The sequence below is a fragment of the Dioszegia hungarica genome (genome assembly GCF_025882075.1).
Source record: "Dioszegia hungarica strain PDD-24b-2 chromosome Unknown MKK02contig_6, whole genome shotgun sequence".
Classification (NCBI taxonomy): domain Eukaryota; kingdom Fungi; phylum Basidiomycota; class Tremellomycetes; order Tremellales; family Bulleribasidiaceae; genus Dioszegia; species Dioszegia hungarica.
The window spans coordinates 2,045,198-2,065,475 of record NW_026515768.1 but is presented as its reverse complement, the minus strand read 5'-3'; the positions used below and the strand labels follow the sequence as shown (position 1 = coordinate 2,065,475).

General features: G+C 57.1%; 7 protein-coding genes across 7 annotated transcripts; 3 read left to right on the top strand and 4 right to left on the bottom strand.

Annotated features, from left to right (window-relative positions):
* Positions 1–146: 146 nt before the first annotated feature.
* On the bottom strand, positions 147–4,965 carry MKK02DRAFT_36243 (P-loop containing nucleoside triphosphate hydrolase protein; the record flags this gene model as incomplete). Its single annotated transcript, XM_053089384.1, has 7 exons — positions 147–311; positions 358–1,031; positions 1,084–1,253; positions 1,312–1,421; positions 1,473–2,953; positions 2,998–4,238; positions 4,283–4,965. The coding sequence occupies 7 exons, from the start codon at positions 4,963–4,965 to the stop codon at positions 147–149; spliced, it is 4,524 nt and encodes a 1,507-aa protein (XP_052948347.1).
* Positions 4,966–6,331: 1,366 nt separating this feature from the next.
* Positions 6,332–8,450, top strand: MKK02DRAFT_22853 (putative mandelate racemase/muconate lactonizing enzyme; the record flags this gene model as incomplete). The annotated part of the gene is made up of 13 exons (XM_053086636.1): positions 6,332–6,368; positions 6,500–6,516; positions 6,568–6,589; positions 6,637–6,723; positions 6,777–6,890; positions 6,951–7,101; positions 7,151–7,308; positions 7,356–7,423; positions 7,471–7,636; positions 7,697–7,869; positions 7,919–7,999; positions 8,046–8,200; positions 8,249–8,450. 13 exons carry the CDS (start codon positions 6,332–6,334, stop codon positions 8,448–8,450), a joined length of 1,431 nt encoding a protein of 476 aa, XP_052948346.1.
* Positions 8,451–8,677: 227 nt separating this feature from the next.
* Positions 8,678–10,453, bottom strand: MKK02DRAFT_36241 (uncharacterized protein; the record flags this gene model as incomplete). The annotated part of the gene is made up of 9 exons (XM_053089383.1): positions 8,678–8,776; positions 8,839–9,363; positions 9,415–9,522; positions 9,576–9,653; positions 9,708–9,773; positions 9,825–9,986; positions 10,075–10,121; positions 10,174–10,304; positions 10,413–10,453. 9 exons carry the CDS (start codon positions 10,451–10,453, stop codon positions 8,678–8,680), a joined length of 1,257 nt encoding a protein of 418 aa, XP_052948345.1.
* Positions 10,454–11,144: 691 nt separating this feature from the next.
* MKK02DRAFT_31985 (uncharacterized protein) lies at positions 11,145–12,578 on the top strand (the record flags this gene model as incomplete). The annotated part of the gene is made up of 6 exons (XM_053088418.1): positions 11,145–11,257; positions 11,350–11,712; positions 11,799–11,889; positions 11,957–12,155; positions 12,204–12,276; positions 12,395–12,578. The coding sequence occupies 6 exons, from the start codon at positions 11,145–11,147 to the stop codon at positions 12,576–12,578; spliced, it is 1,023 nt and encodes a 340-aa protein (XP_052948344.1).
* A 750-nt stretch (positions 12,579–13,328) lies between these two features.
* On the bottom strand, positions 13,329–17,023 carry MKK02DRAFT_42966 (uncharacterized protein; the record flags this gene model as incomplete). The annotated part of the gene is made up of 12 exons (XM_053092222.1): positions 13,329–14,153; positions 14,204–14,487; positions 14,547–14,632; positions 14,683–14,909; positions 14,974–15,230; positions 15,277–15,422; positions 15,475–16,068; positions 16,116–16,320; positions 16,377–16,622; positions 16,678–16,769; positions 16,818–16,897; positions 16,949–17,023. 12 exons carry the CDS (start codon positions 17,021–17,023, stop codon positions 13,329–13,331), a joined length of 3,117 nt encoding a protein of 1,038 aa, XP_052948343.1.
* A 480-nt stretch (positions 17,024–17,503) lies between these two features.
* On the bottom strand, positions 17,504–18,666 carry MKK02DRAFT_22426 (signal recognition particle receptor beta subunit-domain-containing protein; the record flags this gene model as incomplete). Its single annotated transcript, XM_053086563.1, has 4 exons — positions 17,504–18,008; positions 18,067–18,290; positions 18,353–18,449; positions 18,515–18,666. The coding sequence occupies 4 exons, from the start codon at positions 18,664–18,666 to the stop codon at positions 17,504–17,506; spliced, it is 978 nt and encodes a 325-aa protein (XP_052948342.1).
* Positions 18,667–18,979: 313 nt separating this feature from the next.
* MKK02DRAFT_22449 (uncharacterized protein) lies at positions 18,980–19,847 on the top strand (the record flags this gene model as incomplete). The annotated part of the gene is made up of 5 exons (XM_053086567.1): positions 18,980–19,013; positions 19,092–19,150; positions 19,318–19,515; positions 19,587–19,673; positions 19,782–19,847. The coding sequence occupies 5 exons, from the start codon at positions 18,980–18,982 to the stop codon at positions 19,845–19,847; spliced, it is 444 nt and encodes a 147-aa protein (XP_052948341.1).
* Between the last annotated feature and the right edge of the window lie 431 nt (positions 19,848–20,278).

Below are 20,278 nucleotides of genomic sequence, written 5' to 3'. Positions count from 1 at the left end.
TTCTCTACGGGTCTCACCACCGTCATTCAAGCGGACTTGGTGGCTGGCAGATGATGTCACCTCGCTGCAGAGAGATGGGAGATACATCTAGATATCTTACAGATACAAGCTGACAAATGTGATACCGACACAACAAGCCCAAAAACCTACTCCCACTCGCCCATCTTCATCAACTGCGCAAACACCCCTCCCTTCGCTACGAGCTCCTCGAACGGCCCATCCTCCGCGACCCGGCCATCATCGAGGCAGATGATACGGTCGCATCGCTTCATGGCTTCCACCGAGTGCGTGATGAAGATAGTCGTACGGGTCTGCATCATCAGCTCTTATTACCCAAGTAGTGCAGAGATGACTCACGTCCTTGATCTTGACGATGGTATCCAAGATCGCCCGCTGATTATCTACATCCAGCGCACTCGTCGCTTCATCCAAGATGAGCATACTGCTCCTCCTCACGAGCGCCCTGGCAATTTGCAATCTCTGCGCCTGGCCGCCCGAGATCAGACTCGCATTCTCCCCGAGATTCGTATCATACCCCTCTGGGAGGGACATGATAAAGTCGTGTATGTTTGCCGCCTTGGCCGCCCGGTGGATCTCGCCAATGGGTATCTCGAGCCCGTACGCGATATTGTCCGAGACGGACGAGTCGAACAGGTTGGCCGATTGAGAGACGACGGCAACATGGTTTCGAAGCCATTTGATATCTGCCGATGCGAGATCATGGCGGTCCATCCGAATCTGGCCGGCGGTGGGCTCGTATAGCCGTTGCAGGAGGGCAGCGATGGTGGACTTGCCAGAGCCAGATGGACCGACGATGGCGACGCATTCTCCGGGGTCGAGGCGGAAAGATATGCCCTGGAGGACGCGGACGTCGGGGCGGGAGGGGTAGGTGAAGGAAACAGAGTCAAATTGGAGAGAGCCGGAGATGGGGAAGCGGAGCGAGCCGGATGATTCGGTGGTGGTAGTGATAGAGAGGTTGTAGAGCCGGTTGAAGTCTCGAGCGGCTACTTTGACTTTGGCCATCATGGGGACTGGTGATTAGCTGGTATAAGCTGGCGCAAAGACTAGCTGATCTGGACTCACTGAAGTCCAAAGCCTGGCTACCGAAAGTGAGGGAGAAGAGAACAAGGTTGAAGACCATCAACATGTCCGAGTAGTTCATGATATTGCTGAGCATGAAGAGGCAACCGACAAAGTTGAGCAGAGCTGAGCTGTCAGCTGGGAGCCTCGATGAAACACCGGGGAAAGCAGAGCTCACCCATAGCTACTAGCGGCAGAGCGGCACTGGCTGACTCTCCAATAGCGACAAACCAGCCCGTCTTCTTCCCGGTCTGCTCGGCGGCCATCGCCTGCTCTGCAAACTTCTCGCGGAAGACGCTTTCGAGACCCATCGCTCGAATGCCCCGGATGCTGGATACGCTCTGTCGAGTCAGCTCGATCCGCAAAGCAAAAGAGGGAACGCGTTAGCTCACCTCGTAGAACAGCTTAGCCACCCTATCCCTCGTCAACTTGTTGGTCGACTCTGCCCTCCCCACCAATATCTCATTCACCACCACAATCCCGCCGTACACCGGCGCGATTGCCAGCCCCACCAGCGTCAACTTCCACTGTACCACCATCGCCCAGATCAGACCGAGGCTGATCATGCTGACGAACACGACAAACTTGCCCGCTATCTGCGAGACGAGCATGCGCATGTCGTCCGCATCCTTGATGAGGTGCTGGACGAGCTGCGAGGGCGAGTTGTACGGCAGATCAAAGAACGCCTTGTCTTGCGCCAGGACTCGGGCGTACGCCGCCGACCGGATATTGGCGCTCCAGTGTGCAGAGACAGACTGGAGGGCCGCGACTTGGGCATAGTTGGCCAAGGCCTGAGCGGCCGAGATGGCGAGTACGGTGAGGGCCGTAGTCGTGAGGGATGGGTCGATACCGCCACCAGCGACGATTTGCATCAGTTTCGTGAGGTAGCTCGACCAGATGGGGGTGGAGACACCGTGTGCGAGCGAGCCGAGGAGACCGAGGACGAAGAGCCACTTGCGGGGCATGAGGGGGAGGTTGGAGATGAGGATACGGAATATACCGGGCGTGGGTCCGAGGTGGTCTTGCTCGTGATCCACCATATCGCTGGGGAGGGTAGTGACGATGTCGAGGTCTGGCGAATACTTGACGTCCTTGTCGAGATCAGAAGAGGAAGGCGGCTTCTGCATCCAGGTAGTGTAGCGTTGACTCGCCCGGACTGCCGGAGATGTATGGACCATACTCTTCCGCGCGGTAGAGTATGGCGTCCCCTCGAAGCTGCCTTGCCGGCTCATCCGGCTGCCGGGCCTGGAAGGAGGCATGAAGCTCGCCCGACTTCCAACGACACTGCCGCCTTGGGCATAGACCAGGGACGTCCGACTGCCTGGCCGATGGAGCTCCTCTGGCGCCCAAGAAAGGCGCTTCTGAGCAGTCGACATTGGCCGGGGCCGAGGCGCCGTCGACATCCGCTTTGTTCCCCGGTCCAGCGTCGAGAAACGCGCCCCTCGCGAGTACTCGTCCAAGATGTCAAAGTACGCGAGACTCTGCGGCCGGCCGAGCAGACTCGGTGTGCCCGCCCGCATGACACTACCGGGGCGAGATGTCATTCGCTCCTCGTACTCCAGAATCTCCTCCGCCATCCCCTCGTCCATATCCTCATCGAGCACCTTTGGCGGCAAAGGCTCGATCGCCTGCTCAGCCGCCATACCCGCAAATGTCCCCAGCTCGGCACCGTGCATGGGCGTCTGGCGCATGAGGTCCGAGCGGAACCCCTGCTCAGCAACGATCCCGTCCTTCATGACGTACACAAAGTCATCCGAGACAATCTGGGACAGATCGTGCGTGATGACGATGGTGGTCCGGTTTCGGCGCCATGCTTTGATGTTTTCAAAGACGGCAACCCGGGAGGAGGCGTCGAGAGCGGATGTAGCCTCATCTACAACGTTAGCGAGGACCGAACACTGGCGACGACGGACTTACCCAGTATGAGCACCGTAGGATCCCTGATGACTGCTCGCGCTATTGCCATCCTCTGACGCTGACCACCACTCAGGCTACTCCCGCCCGTCCCGAGCTTGGTCTCATACCCCTCCGGCAACGACATGATGAAGTCATGGATCATCGCCGTCCGACAGGCCTGTACCACCTCTTGCCTGGTCACATCTTTTGGCCGCTTCACTTCCCCCTTCCCGCTCACTGCCGCACCCGCCAGTCCCAGCGAGACGTTGTCATGCACCGACATGTCAAACAGGATACACCCTTGTTGGACCGCCGCGATGTGTTCCCCGGTATAGCTTTCGTCAAGGTAGGCGAAAGACTGATTGTCGAGCGTGATATCGCCTCCCTCCGGGTCGTACAGGCGGAGAAGGAGCTGAGCGATGGTGGATTTACCGGATCCGGACCCGCCGACAACAAAGGTGGTTTCGCCAGGAGGGATAAAGAGAGTGATGTCCCGCAGGACGAGGCTGTCTGGGCGGGAGGGGTATGCAAAGGAGATGGAGCGTAGGTTGAACTCGCCATGACACCGCTGAGGGCGGATCTTGGCCATACTGGTAGGGCGGGACTTGGCCGTAAAGGAGGGATGGGTGGGCGTGGTGGCGGGTGAGAAGGCGCTGGTGGGGCGTTTCCGAGCGGGATAGTCCTGGACGACGGTGAGAAGGGACGCCATGGACATCTTCGCCTTGGTCAAGAGGGTCAAGCAGGGGACGGTCTGCTGGAGATACGACGCGGCGAGGAGGGCCGCCCAAAAGACGGTCATGACCGATCCGCTCGAGGTTGTGCCGTCTCGGACCACCTTGGCGCCGTACCAGAAGCCCGAGACAAAGGTACCCATGATGAGGAAGTCCGTCATCGACAGACTGAACCCCCATAGCAACGCCTGCTTGACCAGAATCGCCTTGACGCGCTCCACGATCCGGTCGAATCTCGCCGACTCGGCGCCTTGGGCGTTGTGCGCCTTGACCGTAGCAATGGCGTTGGTCGACCGCTCGACGTCCGTGGATGCTTCGGCGAACGCGCGGCGTTCACCTGCGTAGAGAGGACCGGCAAAGATTTGGGTAGCGATTTGGAGGATGATGACGAGGGGGATGGTGGAGAGGGATACAAGCGCGAGGACTGGAGCGCGGTAGAGGGCGAGACCGAAACAAAAGATGAAGGCGAAGAAGTATTGGAAGAAGTTGCCCATCATCTGGGATGTCCCAGTCCGAACATCATCCGTTTCCCTGCCTCGTCAGCTCAGTATCCGACGGCCTTCTGGACTACTCACTTGGTGAACTTGGCCATCAATCCTCCTGCGCCGATCGACTCGCCCTCTGCCAGATCATCTTCCCTCATCCCCATCCCCAGGTCAAACCACTCCATCCGCTTGACCTGCACCCCTTCAAATACCTTCTGTCTCAGCCGCCCCGCGATCGTCTCCCCGTGCCATTGCCAGACCACGGTCTTCGCATAATTGATGACCACCGCATACAATCCTGCCGCAGCCAGGAGCACCGTCTTGTCTCTGACGCCGCTCAAGAGCGCATCTCGCTGCGCTTGAGTCGCCGTTCCGGTGAGGAGTGGGTAAGCGGCCATGATTTGGAACGCGTCACCGATGGTCTGGGACATGAAGGGAGGAGTAAGCGACGAAGCGATGGCGAGGACGATACCGGGAACGAGGATGAGGATTAAGTCGCGGCGGGACGAGAGGGAGAAGAGAGCTCGAAAGTGGGGCACGACGGGAGGGGTTCCGGAGCGTAGCGGTGTGATAGGGGGAGCCGCCGGGGTATCGACGGGAAAGAGGTCCGGATGGTCATGGATGGTGGATATGGGTATGACCATAGATTGTGGGTACAGCGACCGCCTCTTCTCCGAAATATAGGCCGGTTCCTCCAGGTCGCCACCGAAATCTAGCTCCTCCTTGTAGTCTCCCCGATCCTGTCCCATCCCGCCAAAGTAGTAACCCGGCATAGTACGTTGATGCCCGTAATGACTCGCCTGATCGACTTCGCCAAGGGTCTCCGTGTCCACCGTGATCGAGTGGCGATCATGAAAGGGCGACTCCTTCTTCTGCCGAGAGGGGGTGAGGTTGGGCGTGGACGTAGGAGTGAGGTTGCGGAGCTCGACGACCTCGTTCAACCTCGCATTGTAAGAGGTGGGCGGAGTGGAGTAAGGGTTGAACGTCTGGGGAGGGGTAGAGGGGATGGCGGTATTGATGGCCTGGGCAGTGGTCGAGACCGAGGCTGTGCGAGCGTGATTGCTAGTGACTGGATACGTCCGGCCGATCTCTTGCCGGAGAGAGCTGGGAGACTGGTGGATCAACCTCGAGAGGGGTGGGTAGCGGGACTCCGGTGTCGATGGGCGGGAGTTGGACCGAGGACGATTGAGCGCTGGCGATGGTGTCCGCCCCGAGTATGAGAGGTCGCGAAGCAGTTGTGGAGGAGTGGATGGCGGAGGGATAGAAGCCGAGCCGGTACGAGGAGGAGATGTGTGCGACATCTTTTTTCGGTAGATCTTCTTTCAACCTCGAGGCCTCCTTTCGTGCGTCGGTACAAAAGTGGAGGTCTGATATGGTCAAGAGATGATCTAGATGTCAGAGTAGCAAGAGCTGCGCTTCTAGCGTTAGTGAAGTATAGTAAGCTGTCCAAGATCACTGCATACTTTCGCTGCCACTCTTCCTCCTCCTTGCGCTTGCGCCTCGTTCGCCTCGGCCTCGATAGCTCGGACAAAAGGCTTTCGGCCATCTCCATATGCGGCATCGATCGTACCATAATCGGCAGGAGAGTCCCCACGAGCTTCGGGAGAGCTGAGCAAGAGAGCCTTTTGTACTGATCAAAGAACAAAGAGCGCCTTTTGGTTACCTCTTGACAAGATTTACGTCATACGCTCCTTGCCGGTTAGGGCAATTTACCGCATATCCCCCTGAAACACACGGGGTAAGAGGACTCAACGCAGTTTCAGTCTTGGCCGACGATATCACCAATGTCTGCCTCTGACCCTCTCTGACCAGTTCTGCTCCTGAGTGTCCATGTGACTGGTCAAGCCGATAGCCCAGGATGCACCATGCATACCAGCTTGTATACCGCGATCCATAGCTCAGTGATGCCGAGAATGGCGCATGACGTGGCACCTTCTCGAGCGGTAAGTGCCGGCTGATACCGCGCCCGGGCCGGCGGCAACTCCGGCCCGACCGCGCCGGCCTGATTTGTTCGCGCAAGTGGGCCAGAGTGGGTCTCGACGCAAGTTTATAAAGCATCAACGCGATCACATCACTTAATCACATACTCCTCATACTCTACTCTTCATAACAGCATCTCCAGGTAGATACTCCCCGGAAATGACCGGCTCCAAGATCACAGGCTTCTCCGTCCATGGTGAGTTCTCCTGCTCCCCTCGCTCAGCGCTCGTGTCCTGCGCTACTCCACTCCGATGTACCCTGGTTGTACAGCCTTGGGAGCTAGCCTTGGAGTTGTACACATTCAAGGATCAAGCTGATCAAGCTCAGATATCCGCTTTCCCACCGTAAGCTTCCTAGGACGCTGACAAGGTCCCCTGCGAGAAGCTGATTTTCAGAACGTTAGCGGTGATGGAACCGGTGAGTCCACAGGCAGACATGCTGTAGCCAGCGTACTGACGAGCTAGATGCCATGAATAAGGAGTGTGACTACTCCGCAGCCTACATTGAGATCCACACGGATGGCGACCTCAAGGGGCAGGGAATGACATTCAGTGAGCTATTCTCTGCTCTCTCCGTGCGCAAAGCAGAAGCTGATATACGCCAGCCATTGGTCGTGGTAACGACATTGTTATGTACGCCATCGAGGCGGTCGCGAACCGGATAGTCGGCATGGAGGTCGAGACGATCTTTGGCGATATCGGCGCGTTCTGGACCTTCTGTGAGCTAGAGTTCTCCGCACGGATAATCTCGCTGCGAGGGTAAAAGCTGATCAGCACAGTGGTCGGAGACCCCCAGCACCGATGGCTCGGCCCAGAGAAGGGTGTCATCCACCTCGCTACCGCCGCCGTCAACAATGCCGTTTGGGACATGTTCGCCAAGGCGCGTGGAAAGCCCCTGTGGAAGCTAATCGTCGACTTTACGCCTGAAGAGTGAGCTTAAGAGTTCCTGGCTTTGTGAAATTACAGACTGACAACACAGGATGGTCAAAGCCGCTGCTTTCCGTTACATCACCGACGCACTCACACCAGAAGAGGCGCTCAAGATGCTCAAGGAGAAGGAGGCGGGTAAGAAGCAGCGGGAAGAGGAGGTCAAGAAGATCGGGTACCCCGCTTACACCACTTCTGTTGGTTGGCTCGGTGAGCTGAATGGTACACGGAGAGATTATAGAAGCTCACTCGTACAGGATACTCGGACGAGAAGGTCCGCCGTCTGACCAAAGAGGCGCTCAACCAGGGCTTCAACCACTTCAAGGTAAGCTGGCTAGTCATCATTTACGTCTGCTTAGCTGACACTCCCAGCTCAAGGTCGGTGCCGACGTCGAGGACGATCTCCGCCGAGGCCGTCTCATCCGCTCCATCATTGACGATCCCGCAAATATGCCCGCTGGCCGCAAGATTGATCCCGCCACCATCCAAGGGAAGAACGCCGGCCCAACAGGCTGTGTCCTGATGGTGGATGCCAACCGTACGTCCCCCATCAGCTTCGAGGCCTCCTGATAGTGGGCCATCAGCTGACACATCGCAGAGGTTTGGGACGTCCCACAGGCCATAGAATACATGAAGAAGCTCGAGCCGCTCAAGGTGTGGTTCATCGAGGAACCTACCGCTCCTGATGATGCCGTCGGACACGCGGCGATCAGGAAGGCGCTCAAGCCGCTCAACATCGGTGTGGCGACTGGAGAGCACGCTCATAACCGGGTAAGATTGAGGCCGCTTCTTGCCCCTTGACCAAAAGCTGACGGTATAGATGGTCTTCAAGCAGCTTCTCCAGCTTGACGCCATCGATGTTACCCAGATCGACTCATGTCGGGTCTCCGGCATCAACGAGGTGAGCTCATAATCCTGCTGTCGAGAAGCATACGCTGACAAGACAGCTCCTAGCCATTATGCTCATGTCCGCCAAGTTCGGCAAGCCCGTCTGCCCCCACGCCGGCGGTGTCGGTCTCTGCGAATATGTCATCCACCTCTCCCTCATCGACTACATCGCCATTTCAGGGGATATGACCCGGAATGTCCTCGAGTTTGTCGAGTGAGTCTTTCCCCTATGTCACTCAAACAGGGCCCCGCTGACAAGCAGCCACTTGCACGAGCACTTCAAATACCCCTGCTCCATCAACCCTCAGGGCCGGTACAATGTCCCCCTGGACCCCAAGGAGGGCTACTCTATCGAGATGTTCGAAGAGTCCATGAAGGAGTTTGCGTTCCCGGGGGGGACGTACTGGGTGGCGGCGGCGGCGGGGAATGCGCCAAAGCCCAAGCACAGGGGCATTGAGGATTAGACGACTAGATGGTTTTGAGTTTGGGCGCAATCATGCATGGTCTTGCTTCTTTTGCACGTTATGTGTCATATACTACACGCCGAGCTGGTTACTGGTTGATGCTCAGCTTTCAAGCGCGGTGGCCGTGAGAGAGGGTCAGTAGGCCCATTGTATGGCTCAGCGAGTCAGTAGTCTCAGTCAAGGGCTAGACAACGGTACAATCCACATGCATCTCCTTGGCCGATCACTCATCCGAGCTGACCGGAAAAGATCAGCTCAATCGCAGCTTCCACGTTCCCGCCCGTCCGCCTCAAAGCCGTAATGTTCTTCTGCGCGTCCCATAGGCCCTGTCAGGTCAGCTAGCTGCTCTTGCACCTCAGCGGTCTGCTCAAGCAGGAAGCCAGCTCACCATAGCGTTCAACTGTCCCAGCTGAGTCTGGTAAATCTCCTCTGGCGGCCGATCATCCCTTGGCGCAGCCGGCGCTCCTCCAAAACCGCCCATTCCGCCCATCCCACCCATCCCGCCCGCACCCCCACCGAGCATCCGCAACATCGCCGGGTCGAATCCGCCGAACGGGTTTTGGCCAGCGCCAGCACCAGCTCCCGCGCCTGCACCTCTTGCTCCGCCGAACCCTCCCATACCGCCCATTCCCCCGCCAGGTCCAAAGAGCGCCGCCAAAGGATTAGCAGCTGCTCCGCCCGCCGCGCCAGTCGCTGGTGCCCCACCGGCTGCTGCACCGCCAGCTTGCGGTGCGAAGAGGTTCGGGAAGGGATCGGTAGGTGCGGCCGCTCCGCCTGCTCCTACGCCGGCACCAGCACCCGCTGCGCCTGATTGACCGCCCATAAGTGCTGCGAGTCCACCCATCCCGCCCATACCTCCCATGCCTCCCATACCACCCCCGCCATTCTCCATTGCCGCTTGCATCTGCATCATCTGGAAAGTCAGCTATTGCTCCTGCCACCTAGTGCATGGCTCCTAGCTCACCATGCGTAAGGAGTCGGGGTTACTCATCATTTGCCGGACCATCGGGTTGTTCATCATCTCTCGGATCTGGGGACCCATCCCAGCAAGTTGGGGGTTGGCTGAAATGATCTAGTCATGTCAGCTATGTTGGCCGCCGCGCTCTCGGTGACACGCCAGCTTACCTGGTCGACAACTTCGGGGCGGGACATCATATCCGACATAGACCGCAGGAAGTCCGGACTCTGCATCATGCTCGCCATCTAGGGGTTGTCAGCTATGAGCTCGAACCTCAAGTCCAGAGCGAAGCGACCTACCGCATTGGGGTCGTTCAAGTTATTGATACCCTCCATCCCAGCAAAGGGGTTGAAGCCAGCCAGACCCTAATCGTCAGCTCGAGTCCCTTCGCGGTTGACCAGGGATGCTGAGCTCACATGATGAATGTTCTCCACGTTATCGACAGGGTTTCCAGCGACGTTCAGCCCCGTACCCATCTGAGGCAATCGCTGACCGGTAGCTCCTGCCGAACCTGATGCTGCGGCGGGGGCGGCAGCAGTCTTAGCGGCGCCTTTGACCATGTGTATCGTGTGTCCAGTCTAGCAGGTCAGCGATAGGTCTGTCTACGACAGACTTGAAATCCAAGCAGCTGTTGAAGCCGACGGCGATATTACGAATGGTACTGACCTGGATCTTGTACGCCGATATTGACTCTTCATCCTTCAATACCTTACCTACCCCTGTCAGCTATAAAGTCGCACATGGTCTTCTGCCGAGCCGGCGTACCAGAGTAGATCAACCTCTGCCGTTCCTTCTCCACATCACTCTTGCTCGCAATCGCCTCCTTCAGCTCGCCGACGAGCTTGGACGGAGCGATAGTGATCTGGATCTTGAGCTCGGAGGGACCCTTGACGTTGCTACTGTATCAGCTGCCATCCACATGACCGTTTTTGCAGCGCCAGCATGTAAGCCCGCCTGATCGCTAGTTGCGATAAGGAAAGGCAAGTCGGTGGAGGTCGACCTACATCGTGATCTCCTCGCCCGTCTTTGCTGTTCCTTCCGCCATGATCCGTCGTTACTTCCAAGTGATTACGAGAGCTCCTTATAAGCTATGGGTAAAGTATGAGCTGTGCCACGACCTGTGTGAGTTGGTGAGTGAAGTACAAAGGTGGTATAGTGTGTTGATGCTCATGGGCGTTGCTTGTGAGTGGCGGAGAGTGGCGGCGACGCGTCATCGAGAGTGGCAGCTTATGTGGAGGGCCCGAAAAGCTGCAGGCCAATCTGCCTCAGGGCTTGCGGTGATCTCAGTACTGCAAGGTCCTAGAGTCCCGCACTGAGGACGGAGTAAAGTGGATGATCAGGTGCCGGCCACATTCCGACGAGCTGGAGCAAGAGCGCTGCGCTGCCCTGTCAGACACCTGAGCAGGCGGACTTGACCTCCACATTATAGTCACCAGGCTTGAGACCAGTCTACCAGACCCGACCAGTAATCACGGCCCACGCAGAAATGGTGCTTTCTGGTAGCTCTACCTCAAACCTGATAAGGCAAGGTGAGGGTTCAGGGGGCACAAAACAAAGGGTTGCTGAGACCTAATGGTGTGCGCTGATAAGTATGAAAGGATAGAGCCTCGTGGTCGTTGCCATGTACGTACTTCAATGACAGAGACTCTCGACCTACGATTCCTCTGTCCTCCCCTCACCGCCATTCACTGCAATTCCCAGCAGATATTTGAACTCAACCACCTGCACATTGCCAGATGTCCGACGAGCGCGCATCCCTTACCGATACAGACTATGTGACAGGCATGAAGGAGGCCTTACTGAGGGGGGATCTATACCCATCAACGGCCACTGAGTTCCCTGAGGGCGAGTGAGTCGCTATGCAGCTTCGCTCATCATCTTGCTATCAGCTGGTAGTTTCACAGCTACTGATGAAGAAAATGACGCTGACACCTCTTCCAGGCCTGTCTTCCCATCCATCCTGCCCTTTTTGGCAAAAGACTGCCTCGACCGGTTGGCCAGTTCTGGCGCCTCGGAGCGAGTCATCGAATTCGAAAAAGCTGCGGCCCTTCTCAAAGACTTGCGGCGGTCCGTCAGGCACGCACATGACCACCTCTTCGACGCTGTCATCGAAGGGCTAGAGCAGGCTTGGAAGGCGCCGGAAGCTGCCCTTACCATCGATCAGCTGCAGGCCTTTGAGCCGTGGCAGAAGTTGACGAACGCCATCGCAGAGAGTGCTCAAAACGCATATACCAACGATGCAGACAGCTGGCTCGAGGAGAAGGATGTGGGTTTGCTCCCTCACAATGACGACCTCGACGCACTGTCAGACATGGACAAGACCCTCGATGCCGCTCGGAACGAGCTGGGATGAGATGAGCAGAGCGATAAGACAGAGCCACAACACACAGATTCGGAGGGCCGGTGGATCGGGTACACAAAGATCGGGCTCCCGCAGGATCTCCTGGAGTATACCAACGCAATCGGACGCCTACAAAGATCGTGCGTTCTGTTTGCACACGGTCGGCCCGCAGTATTGATAGCAACGCTGCCTGCAGAGATTTCCAAGTCACTCGCCTTCACCCTCCCCCGCCCGCTGCAAGCGGCCGTTCATCATTCGTGCTGGGGGCAATCCCCGACATCGTCGAGCAGAGTCTCCTGCGACGCTCGCAGTTCTGACGGAGGAGTGCCAGAGGCACAGGTGGAGCGAAAATTCGCGTCGATCTATCACGATGATGGCGCCAACGTTGTCCTGCGATACATGAAAGGTCCGCACAGTGGGCTCTCGCACGATCAAGAAGAGAGCTGGGTCCCAGACAAGATGGTATTTGGCACTGTGATTGCAGAGGATCTAATATCCAAGGCGACTGAAGAGTTGTTTGGCTTTCGGTATGTGGTGTCGAGGCTGCTTGGCGAGGACTGGGGGAGAGGTGATCGAGATTTGTGCATTGACCTTCTTTCAGCCTTCTAACCAAGATAGGGACCACTCGATCGCTGATGATAGCAGATCGCTGAGCATCGCGCGGTGCACAGTGGATACGTATCGGCAGGGATTGATTCAGGCAATTGGAACGGCTCAAAACTTGTGTCCGATGCCAATAGGTTCGCACGTTCACAGGGCAGTGGACAGCCTGTGGCCAACAAGCCGGACGGAGCAGCAAAAGCTCTTTGCGTTGAACCGTCTCAAGTGAGTCACGATCTATCTTGTGAGCCGTCCGACCGTGAATGGCTGATTTTGTTTCTCAGGTCTACAACAGCGCACCTCAATAAGATGGTCGATACCATGGGGCGTGCGACCGTCAACCTGGAGACCGGCATCCTGTCACCTGCACCTGAACGTGCGGCATTCCTGCGCGCTGCACTTGAGGAGACAGAGTTGACTTTCCGCCGCTGGATAGGTCCTATCGCCTGGGCAGATCTTGCGGCAACGCCAGACAGTGACGACGAAATCCTTGTTGAAGAGACCAGTGACGTGGACTTTGGGGACGACTCTGTTTGAGATGGGATCCCCATGCGGCTAGGAGAGCTGGAAACAGTACTGCTGAGCCAGGCTCGTTCGCGTTGACGGCCAGGATGAGTTTTCAGCAGGTACGAGGCCTTGTGTAGCGATAGATACTTCATTTAGCTGTGGCGCAGTGCACGTGGCAGAGATGACAGGATGTGAGGAGTCTTGGTACTTACATGATACATGACTCGTACAAGTGGCGACCATCATCGAGCGGTGGCCTTGCTTCTTGTTTCTGATCATCAAATGGCGTACGAATGGCGTACATCGCCTCATTAGTACCGGGCAATCAGAAGACAAGGCTGACCAGTCTTGCCACATCGGCACATCAGTAATTATAAGTGCCTCCACTCAACCGAATCCGTCTTACCACCACCACCACGCACATGATATATAGCTACAGTCCCTATACACACACCCATACCTCCCGAGGCACCTACCCTGGCGGCCGCCCCGACACCCTCACCTTCCCATCCCCAACCAACCACGCATGCCGACTACTACTCAAAATCCCCAACTCCCTATTCTTCTGCACCTCCGCCGCACACAGTCCCAGATCATCCACAGGCAGCCATATAATCCTCTGCGGCTCCTTACTCGCCGGATGGAAGAACGCGTCCGGATCGCCTTCTCGCCCATTATCTCTCGCTCGGATACCCGGACCGCCCGGTTTCGCAAAGAAGGGATTATCATCATCGATGCTCGATCCCCCCTTCTCCTTGTCCTTCCCGCCATCCCCACCATTCTCCTCATGGTGCCGCCGTTCCCTCATCTCTATATCGTTATTATCGCCATCATCCTCTTCATCCTCCTCCGGGTCCACGGTCTGAGGTGGGCCGGGAACCGTAGCGGTCGCCCGGGTCGTCGATGGGGGTGCAATAGCCGAGACGTCCGTATCAATATTCAAGCGCGCCCCGCCGAGGTTCCGATCGAGCTTCCGCAGTGCCGCTTGCGCCTCATTCCTGACGCCCCGAACAGGCTGGGGAAGGGGTACCTTGAACCCGACGAGGTTGAAGTCCGCATCGAGCGCGTTGCCCGTCCCCGCCCGAGACCGGCCGTTAGGTGGTGTAGTCTCGGACTGGACGATGGGCGAGGCGGAACGGCGGGGATAGGCCGAAGTGTCTGCTTCGTCGCCATCGCCGATCTGGCTGTTCTCGTGACCGGTCTCGACGGGCATACCAGAGGAGAGATGGGAGAGGGTGAGGGGAAGTGCGCGAAGGAGGGGGGAGTAGGATGTCCAGATGGTATAGTGCATGGCCGCCTAGTACATCAGCTTGGGATCCATGCCTCTCCCATACGTCTAGAACTTACAGTGATCACGATCAGTACCACCATCAACGCTCCCTGCGGAATCGCGCTCGCATAAAGGTCCTCATCCCTCAACAAAAAGAAGAATGCGCAGAGCGCGATCTCTTGGATGTACATGCCCACAAACACCTGCGTGATCGCCTTGGGGAAGAAGAGACCGCCCGTGTCGGAGCCGGCGGGCTGGTCGTATACCCAGATGAAGAGGTACTTGAAGACGACGGATGAGAGGACAAAGAAGCAGGCGCCGAAACCGATAATGACGGGGGAGATGACCATGTACGCCAACACTGATGGGTCAGCAACTGACTCGCAGTGTGGCCAAGTACCATGAATATCGCGGACATACTGATGACTGCGTAGACGGTCACTGCGGGAAACTGCTGTCCCCATCCGGTCGTCTGAAGGGTGTACCTCGAGTTGTAGACTGACCGTCTGGATTGATCAGCTGGACAATTCGACATGCAGCTGCTGTCAAGACTTACGGAGTACCGCCGCCGAGGATGACCTTGATATAGTAGAACGCGAGCGTGATAGGCTGCAACAGCGTACCGATCGTCCCGGTGAATTGCGTCAAGATGAGCGTGATGAAGAATGTCGAGGCAGTCGGCATCTGCTGCGAGAGGACCACAGCGATCGAGGCGGGGTCTGACACCAGGCTGGTGACGGCCGAGACGAGACCGGAGGTGAGGGTAATGACGAAGAAGGTGTGCTATCGTGTCAGCGTGTTCCTCCCATCGATGCCATCCATGGAGTATCTGGAAAGATTAACTCACAACAACGAGGAAGATAAAGTACCGCGTCATCAGATCCAGCTCGATCTGCGTCTTACTCGGGATCCCCTGGAACCGCGCAAATAGGCGCAGAATGATGGGAAGGAGCAAGTTGATGACCGCGAGCAAGATGGGCGGGAGGAGACCCGATACCACACCTTGAAGCACCTTCTTGCCACTCGAGTCGCCACCGAGCCACGCCATCCAAGGGTATTGGTCGACGAGGGTGGTGACGTTCGAGAGGGCACCGATGAAGGCGACTGAGGAATTAGCTTGACCTCGTAATTGGTGGGCGGAGAAGCTGACCTGGGAAGACCCAAGCTACGAGGAGACCAGCAGTAGCTGCGTATGACCCGGCTTTACGGATGTTCTTATCGTACGCGCTCAGATTGAGGTTGGACCAAATGACATTCTCGGGGGATTGCTCAGTGTACGCCTCGGACATATTGTACCTATCTGATTAGCTGGTCTCTTGCCGCTGTCGCGCGGATGGGTTCAGCGCACGGTTTATGATGCACCAAAATCTGAGTCGCCATATGCGCCGCAATCTGCTGATTGAAATGGATAAACGCCGAGTTCAAGGGCGGATACACATCATCCTCCGTCCCCACGCTCTGCACGTCCCTATGCAGCTGTTCCCTCCCTTCCTGTAATCCCGCCGCACACGTCGCAATCTCATTTCTCGCCCAATCAATCGTATCCACCTTCTGCCCTACACCTAGGAATCCCAGCCCGAACGGCGCCCATTTCGGCTTGATCCGGTGTGTAGGCCGCTTGTCCCGAGGGACGAGCTGGTCCGCCCGGCCGAGATCTTCGGGGCGGAGCCGGGTGGTCGGTCCCTCGCCCGCCTCGGCCTGCGCTTGCTCGGAAGAGGAGGTGGACTCGTTGGTGGATTTGTAGGGAGTCAGCATGTCGGCGTTGATAGGTGATTTGAGGGTGTCGGGTAAGGGCTTGCCCTTCTCCGTGAGGACCTGGACTTTGGACTCGCGCTGGTGTCGATAGGTCTGGGCGAACTTGATGAGTTTGACCTGGGCCTGCTCGAGCTGGTTCGTAGCGCGCTGTCGACGCTCGTAGAAGTCGGGCATCTCTTTCAGATTTCTGAAGTTTTAGCTATACCGACAGAGGGTCGTCCTTTGATAGCTCACCTATTCAGCCAGATCCGCTTGACTCCACCAGGGAGATGCGCGAACAGCTGAGCCAGCTTCGTCTCGTCCAGATACTGCTGGGGTATACCCTGCACAAGCACCGTATTCGCCTGGGGCAGCTTCGAATGCTCTGGGTCCACCAAGAACTTTTGCCTGATAACGAGCCAATTCTGCAGCTCAACCCAGACGAGGTATAGGATCCAGACTGTCCTGTCAGCTGCAATCTCGCCGTACGCGTCAGAAATCTGAGAGCCAGCTCACAGATGAACACATAATCCATGATCAGATGCGCCCAATACCGCTTCTGCTCCCCCGGCCCGATATTGCCCGCCGTAAGCTGGTCCAGTCCAGCCTTTCCGTCTACGCCCGTCCGGACCGAGTTAATCGGGAGAAGGATCGACCATGAGAGGAACCAAATAGGGATGAGGGCTTTGGCCATCATGTTGAGGAAACGGATGAAGACGTAGGGGTCCACGCCGTTCTTCTCGAGGACGGCTTTAGAGTCGGCTAGTGGCGTGAGCTGCCACCTTCACGGCTGTGCCGGACAAGGGCGTAAGCTCACCAGTGATGATGCGCCATATTGGCCACCAGAGATGATTGCCCAGTACAGGCGCCTGGAACTCTCTTGGTGGAATGTATGTTCGAGGCTCATACCTGAACGTCAGCCTTACTCTCCTCAACACAAGAAGCTTCTCCGCTTACACAGCTTTGATCCATCTTCTCAAGAGGAAGAAAGCGATCAGTTCTCCCCCAGCGACAGCACTATTGACAGTAATGGAGGTCTGCCTTGTTAGCTTTCTCAACTTCGATCCCGGCGATGGGGCGATACTCACGATAAAGGAGGCCGTGCTAGTGGTGATCGCCTGGTCTCGGGCATAGTTGACATCGCTATCGATTCTCAGCGACATCCTGTGGACCTGGAGAAGAGGTAAGAAGTAGAGGAAGCAACTCACGACATGGTTGTCTATCGCGATGGCCTCGCCCTCGGCCAGCCTCGAGGCGAGACAAAGAAGGTCCAAGCGTGTTTCAGAATTTGGTCCAGCTCCACAGCGACCGCTGGGGCTTCCGTTCGATTCCTCGGTTATTCTTGTGGTCAAGACTCAGTCGAGAATGCGTGCGCGAGAGCCACAGGACGCGAGGGCTAGTCGTTGACCAGAAGCAGGAAGAGATGAGATGGATGAATGGGCAAAAGTTGGACGCGAACTGCATCACCCTTTAGCTTGGGCTTTCCGACGGAACGAAACCTTAATTTTGGCTTGTCAACACAGGATGACGTCAGAGCCAAGCACGCGCTCTGGAGGTATCGCGAGCGAGACGACTCGACTCATGATATCGCGCGGATCTCACAGCCATCTAGAAGAGGGCATCCTTTTCATAGCGCAGATGCATCACACCGACCTCAGCCACTCCCTCACCTCGTCCAACCCCTCCCCTTCCTCCCCCACAGCCTTCACCGCACCCAACGCCGAGACGCCCCACGCAATCTCCACACCTTCCACATCCTCCCACCTGAAAGTCCCCCTCCCACCCCACACCAACGTCTCATCCTCTTCCAGCTCCGCGTCATCCACATCTCCCCCTCCCCTTCCGCCAAAGAATCGCTTCCACAGCCCCGCCAGGCCTGTCCCGCCCGAGCTCTGCACCCTGCCTATACCCTCAATCCGGCCGCCTGTGGACGCACGGGACTGCTTCAGACGGTCCATCTCGCGCGTGAGGACGGAGGAGAGCCGGTCCGCTGCTGTTTGTCGGGTCGAGGCGGAGAGGGTGGGGGAGGGGGTCGTGGGTGATGGTCGGGACAGGAGGTCGGCCTTGCTAGCGAGGAGGAGGAGCTTGGTCGGCTGACCAGAGGCGAGAGAGGCGGATGCGACAGTGGTCAGGATTGGTGGAAGCTCCCTGGAAGTGATGAGCTCATACCCCGTACCCAAATCACGGCGGGCCCGGTGCAGCTCACTCAGCAATGGCTCCAGCATTCCTCAATAACGCCTGTATGTCCACGACAAAGACCACAGCACTCGCAGTCTTCAAGTTTCGCTTGACTTCGTCTCTCAATCTTGGATGACCAGGAATGTCGACCAGTCGAATAGCTGTCCGCGCTGGATCTTCGGAGTCCAGCGAGAACGTCGTAGAGCTCGGAGTGATCGATGTGTGCGTCTCCGTGCGGGATCCGTGGGCCAGCTAGAGTAATCAGCTATGGTCTGCATCACGGTATACTCCAGTTAGCTGTGACCTGAGCGCACCTTTGCAAACAAAGCTGTCTTGCCGCTATCTGCCGGTCCGACGAGCAGAACCGTCGGCGTTCCGCTTCTTCCACCGACCCGGCGTTTCGCAGATGGTCTCAGGACTATCATATCAGCTTCCAGAGCCGACTCATCTTGGTTTCACCAAAGCTGAACCTAGACTTACAAGTGAAGAGCACGACCGAGAGGAATACCGCCAGTACAGCGGCAACGAACTTTGGGTCCTGCAATAGCGGATGAAGCAATAACGAGCTGATCGATTCGACTTCGGGCGTCACTCTCGCGCCGGACGCGGCATTGCGTGGTGAGGCCATGCTGGCACCTCGGCTTGTCTTCGGTGATGACTATGATGTGTGTGAAAGGCGAGAATACCCGCTGAGCTTTTGGCGCTGGAAAGATCCGACGTGAATTGACGCACGGATATCCTCTCGTTATCTTTTACGTAACGACCCTGAGGTCCGAGCGAGATCATGATCGCGTCGTCATCCGCGCCGGCCTTGTTGATGAGCATATACACCGTCCATACCACCTCGAGTCCATACTTGAGAAGGTGTAAGAGAGGCCAAAGCTCCAGATCATCCAGTGACATCTTTTCAAATCGTGGAAAATCGGAGCTCTGTAATCAATATGGCGGACGTCAAGGACCCCAAGATTGCGGAGGGTGAGTTCAGCTTCCAGCGCTTCGTCCAGGAGCGCATGAGCCGGCATCGCTCGAGCACGAATAGTGCTGATAACTCAGCGTACGAGAAGGTCAGAGATCACAAAGATGAAACGACATGGCTTATACTGGACTATGAAGTAAGTCTCGTCCGGCTCCAGCGATAAAGAGGCTGGGAGACCTGCTCCCTCACTTCGAGCGGTAGTATCCAGCTTTCCTTAGACCGCAGCTGGAGCTCCCGAAGCCCGTACAGGACCACTGCAGGCGCATCCTGGTACTCTACACAAGCGCTTGAGCTGACTTCCAGTCCGACAAGTCCAATACCCTCACCCTCACCTCAACAGGGACAGGTGACCTCGCCGACCTCGCTTCCAACTTTCAGCCCTCGCGCGCCTCATACGCCTACGCCAAAGTCAAATACAACAATGACGAGCACTCGTTCCGCGAAAAGTTCATCTTGGTCATCTGGATAGGAGATGAAGTCAAGGTCATGCGGAGGGCGAAGGTCAGTTCGCCCTTGTCTCAGTCCCGTGATCTCCAGTTCGGCGGGAGGAAGCGCTCGAGCTGACGGAATAGGTATCGGTACATCTTGGAGATGTGAAGAATGTCTTACGGGCGTACTCTATCGATGTGCAGGCATCATCAGCCAACGATCTCAAGGAGGTACGTCGATGTCTCTGATCCTGACGGCACCGGGACTTTTGCCTATCCTGTCGACATCCCCTCTACCCGCGTCAACTGCCATGTCTTGGAGTCATAGCTGACGGATAGGACGATATCGTGCAACGTCTCCGAAGGGCAGGCGGGGCGAACTATGACCGGTCCAAGTTTGATTAGGCGGGGTCGTGGCCAAAAGTTATGGTTGGAAAGCGAGACCTGTCGGTTGTCATTTGTAGAGTAGAAATCTTGCATGGGTTGTCTCTCGGCCCTGATTCACCCAAAGGCTCGGAAGTCCTTCGTGACTGTTCTCTCACGCCAGACCTTACCTACGTGCTCCAGGCTCTCACCGAACCCATGCGTACCTGCGCGCACGTGACCAACCTCCACCTTCTCGAACCTCCACCGAGCGAAAGATCCTGTCTAGCCTTCCTTTCATACTTCTCTTCCCATCTTCCAACTCAGCCATCTTTAGAAGACCCCAAAGCGGCCACGATAATCTCAGCTGGACCTCAGCCGCGAAGCCTTCTCCTCTTGGCGACGGTCCTCGACCGACATGTCGCCCGTCAGAACAGACACTGCTGGACCGGCATCCTTCCCGTCTTCCTCTT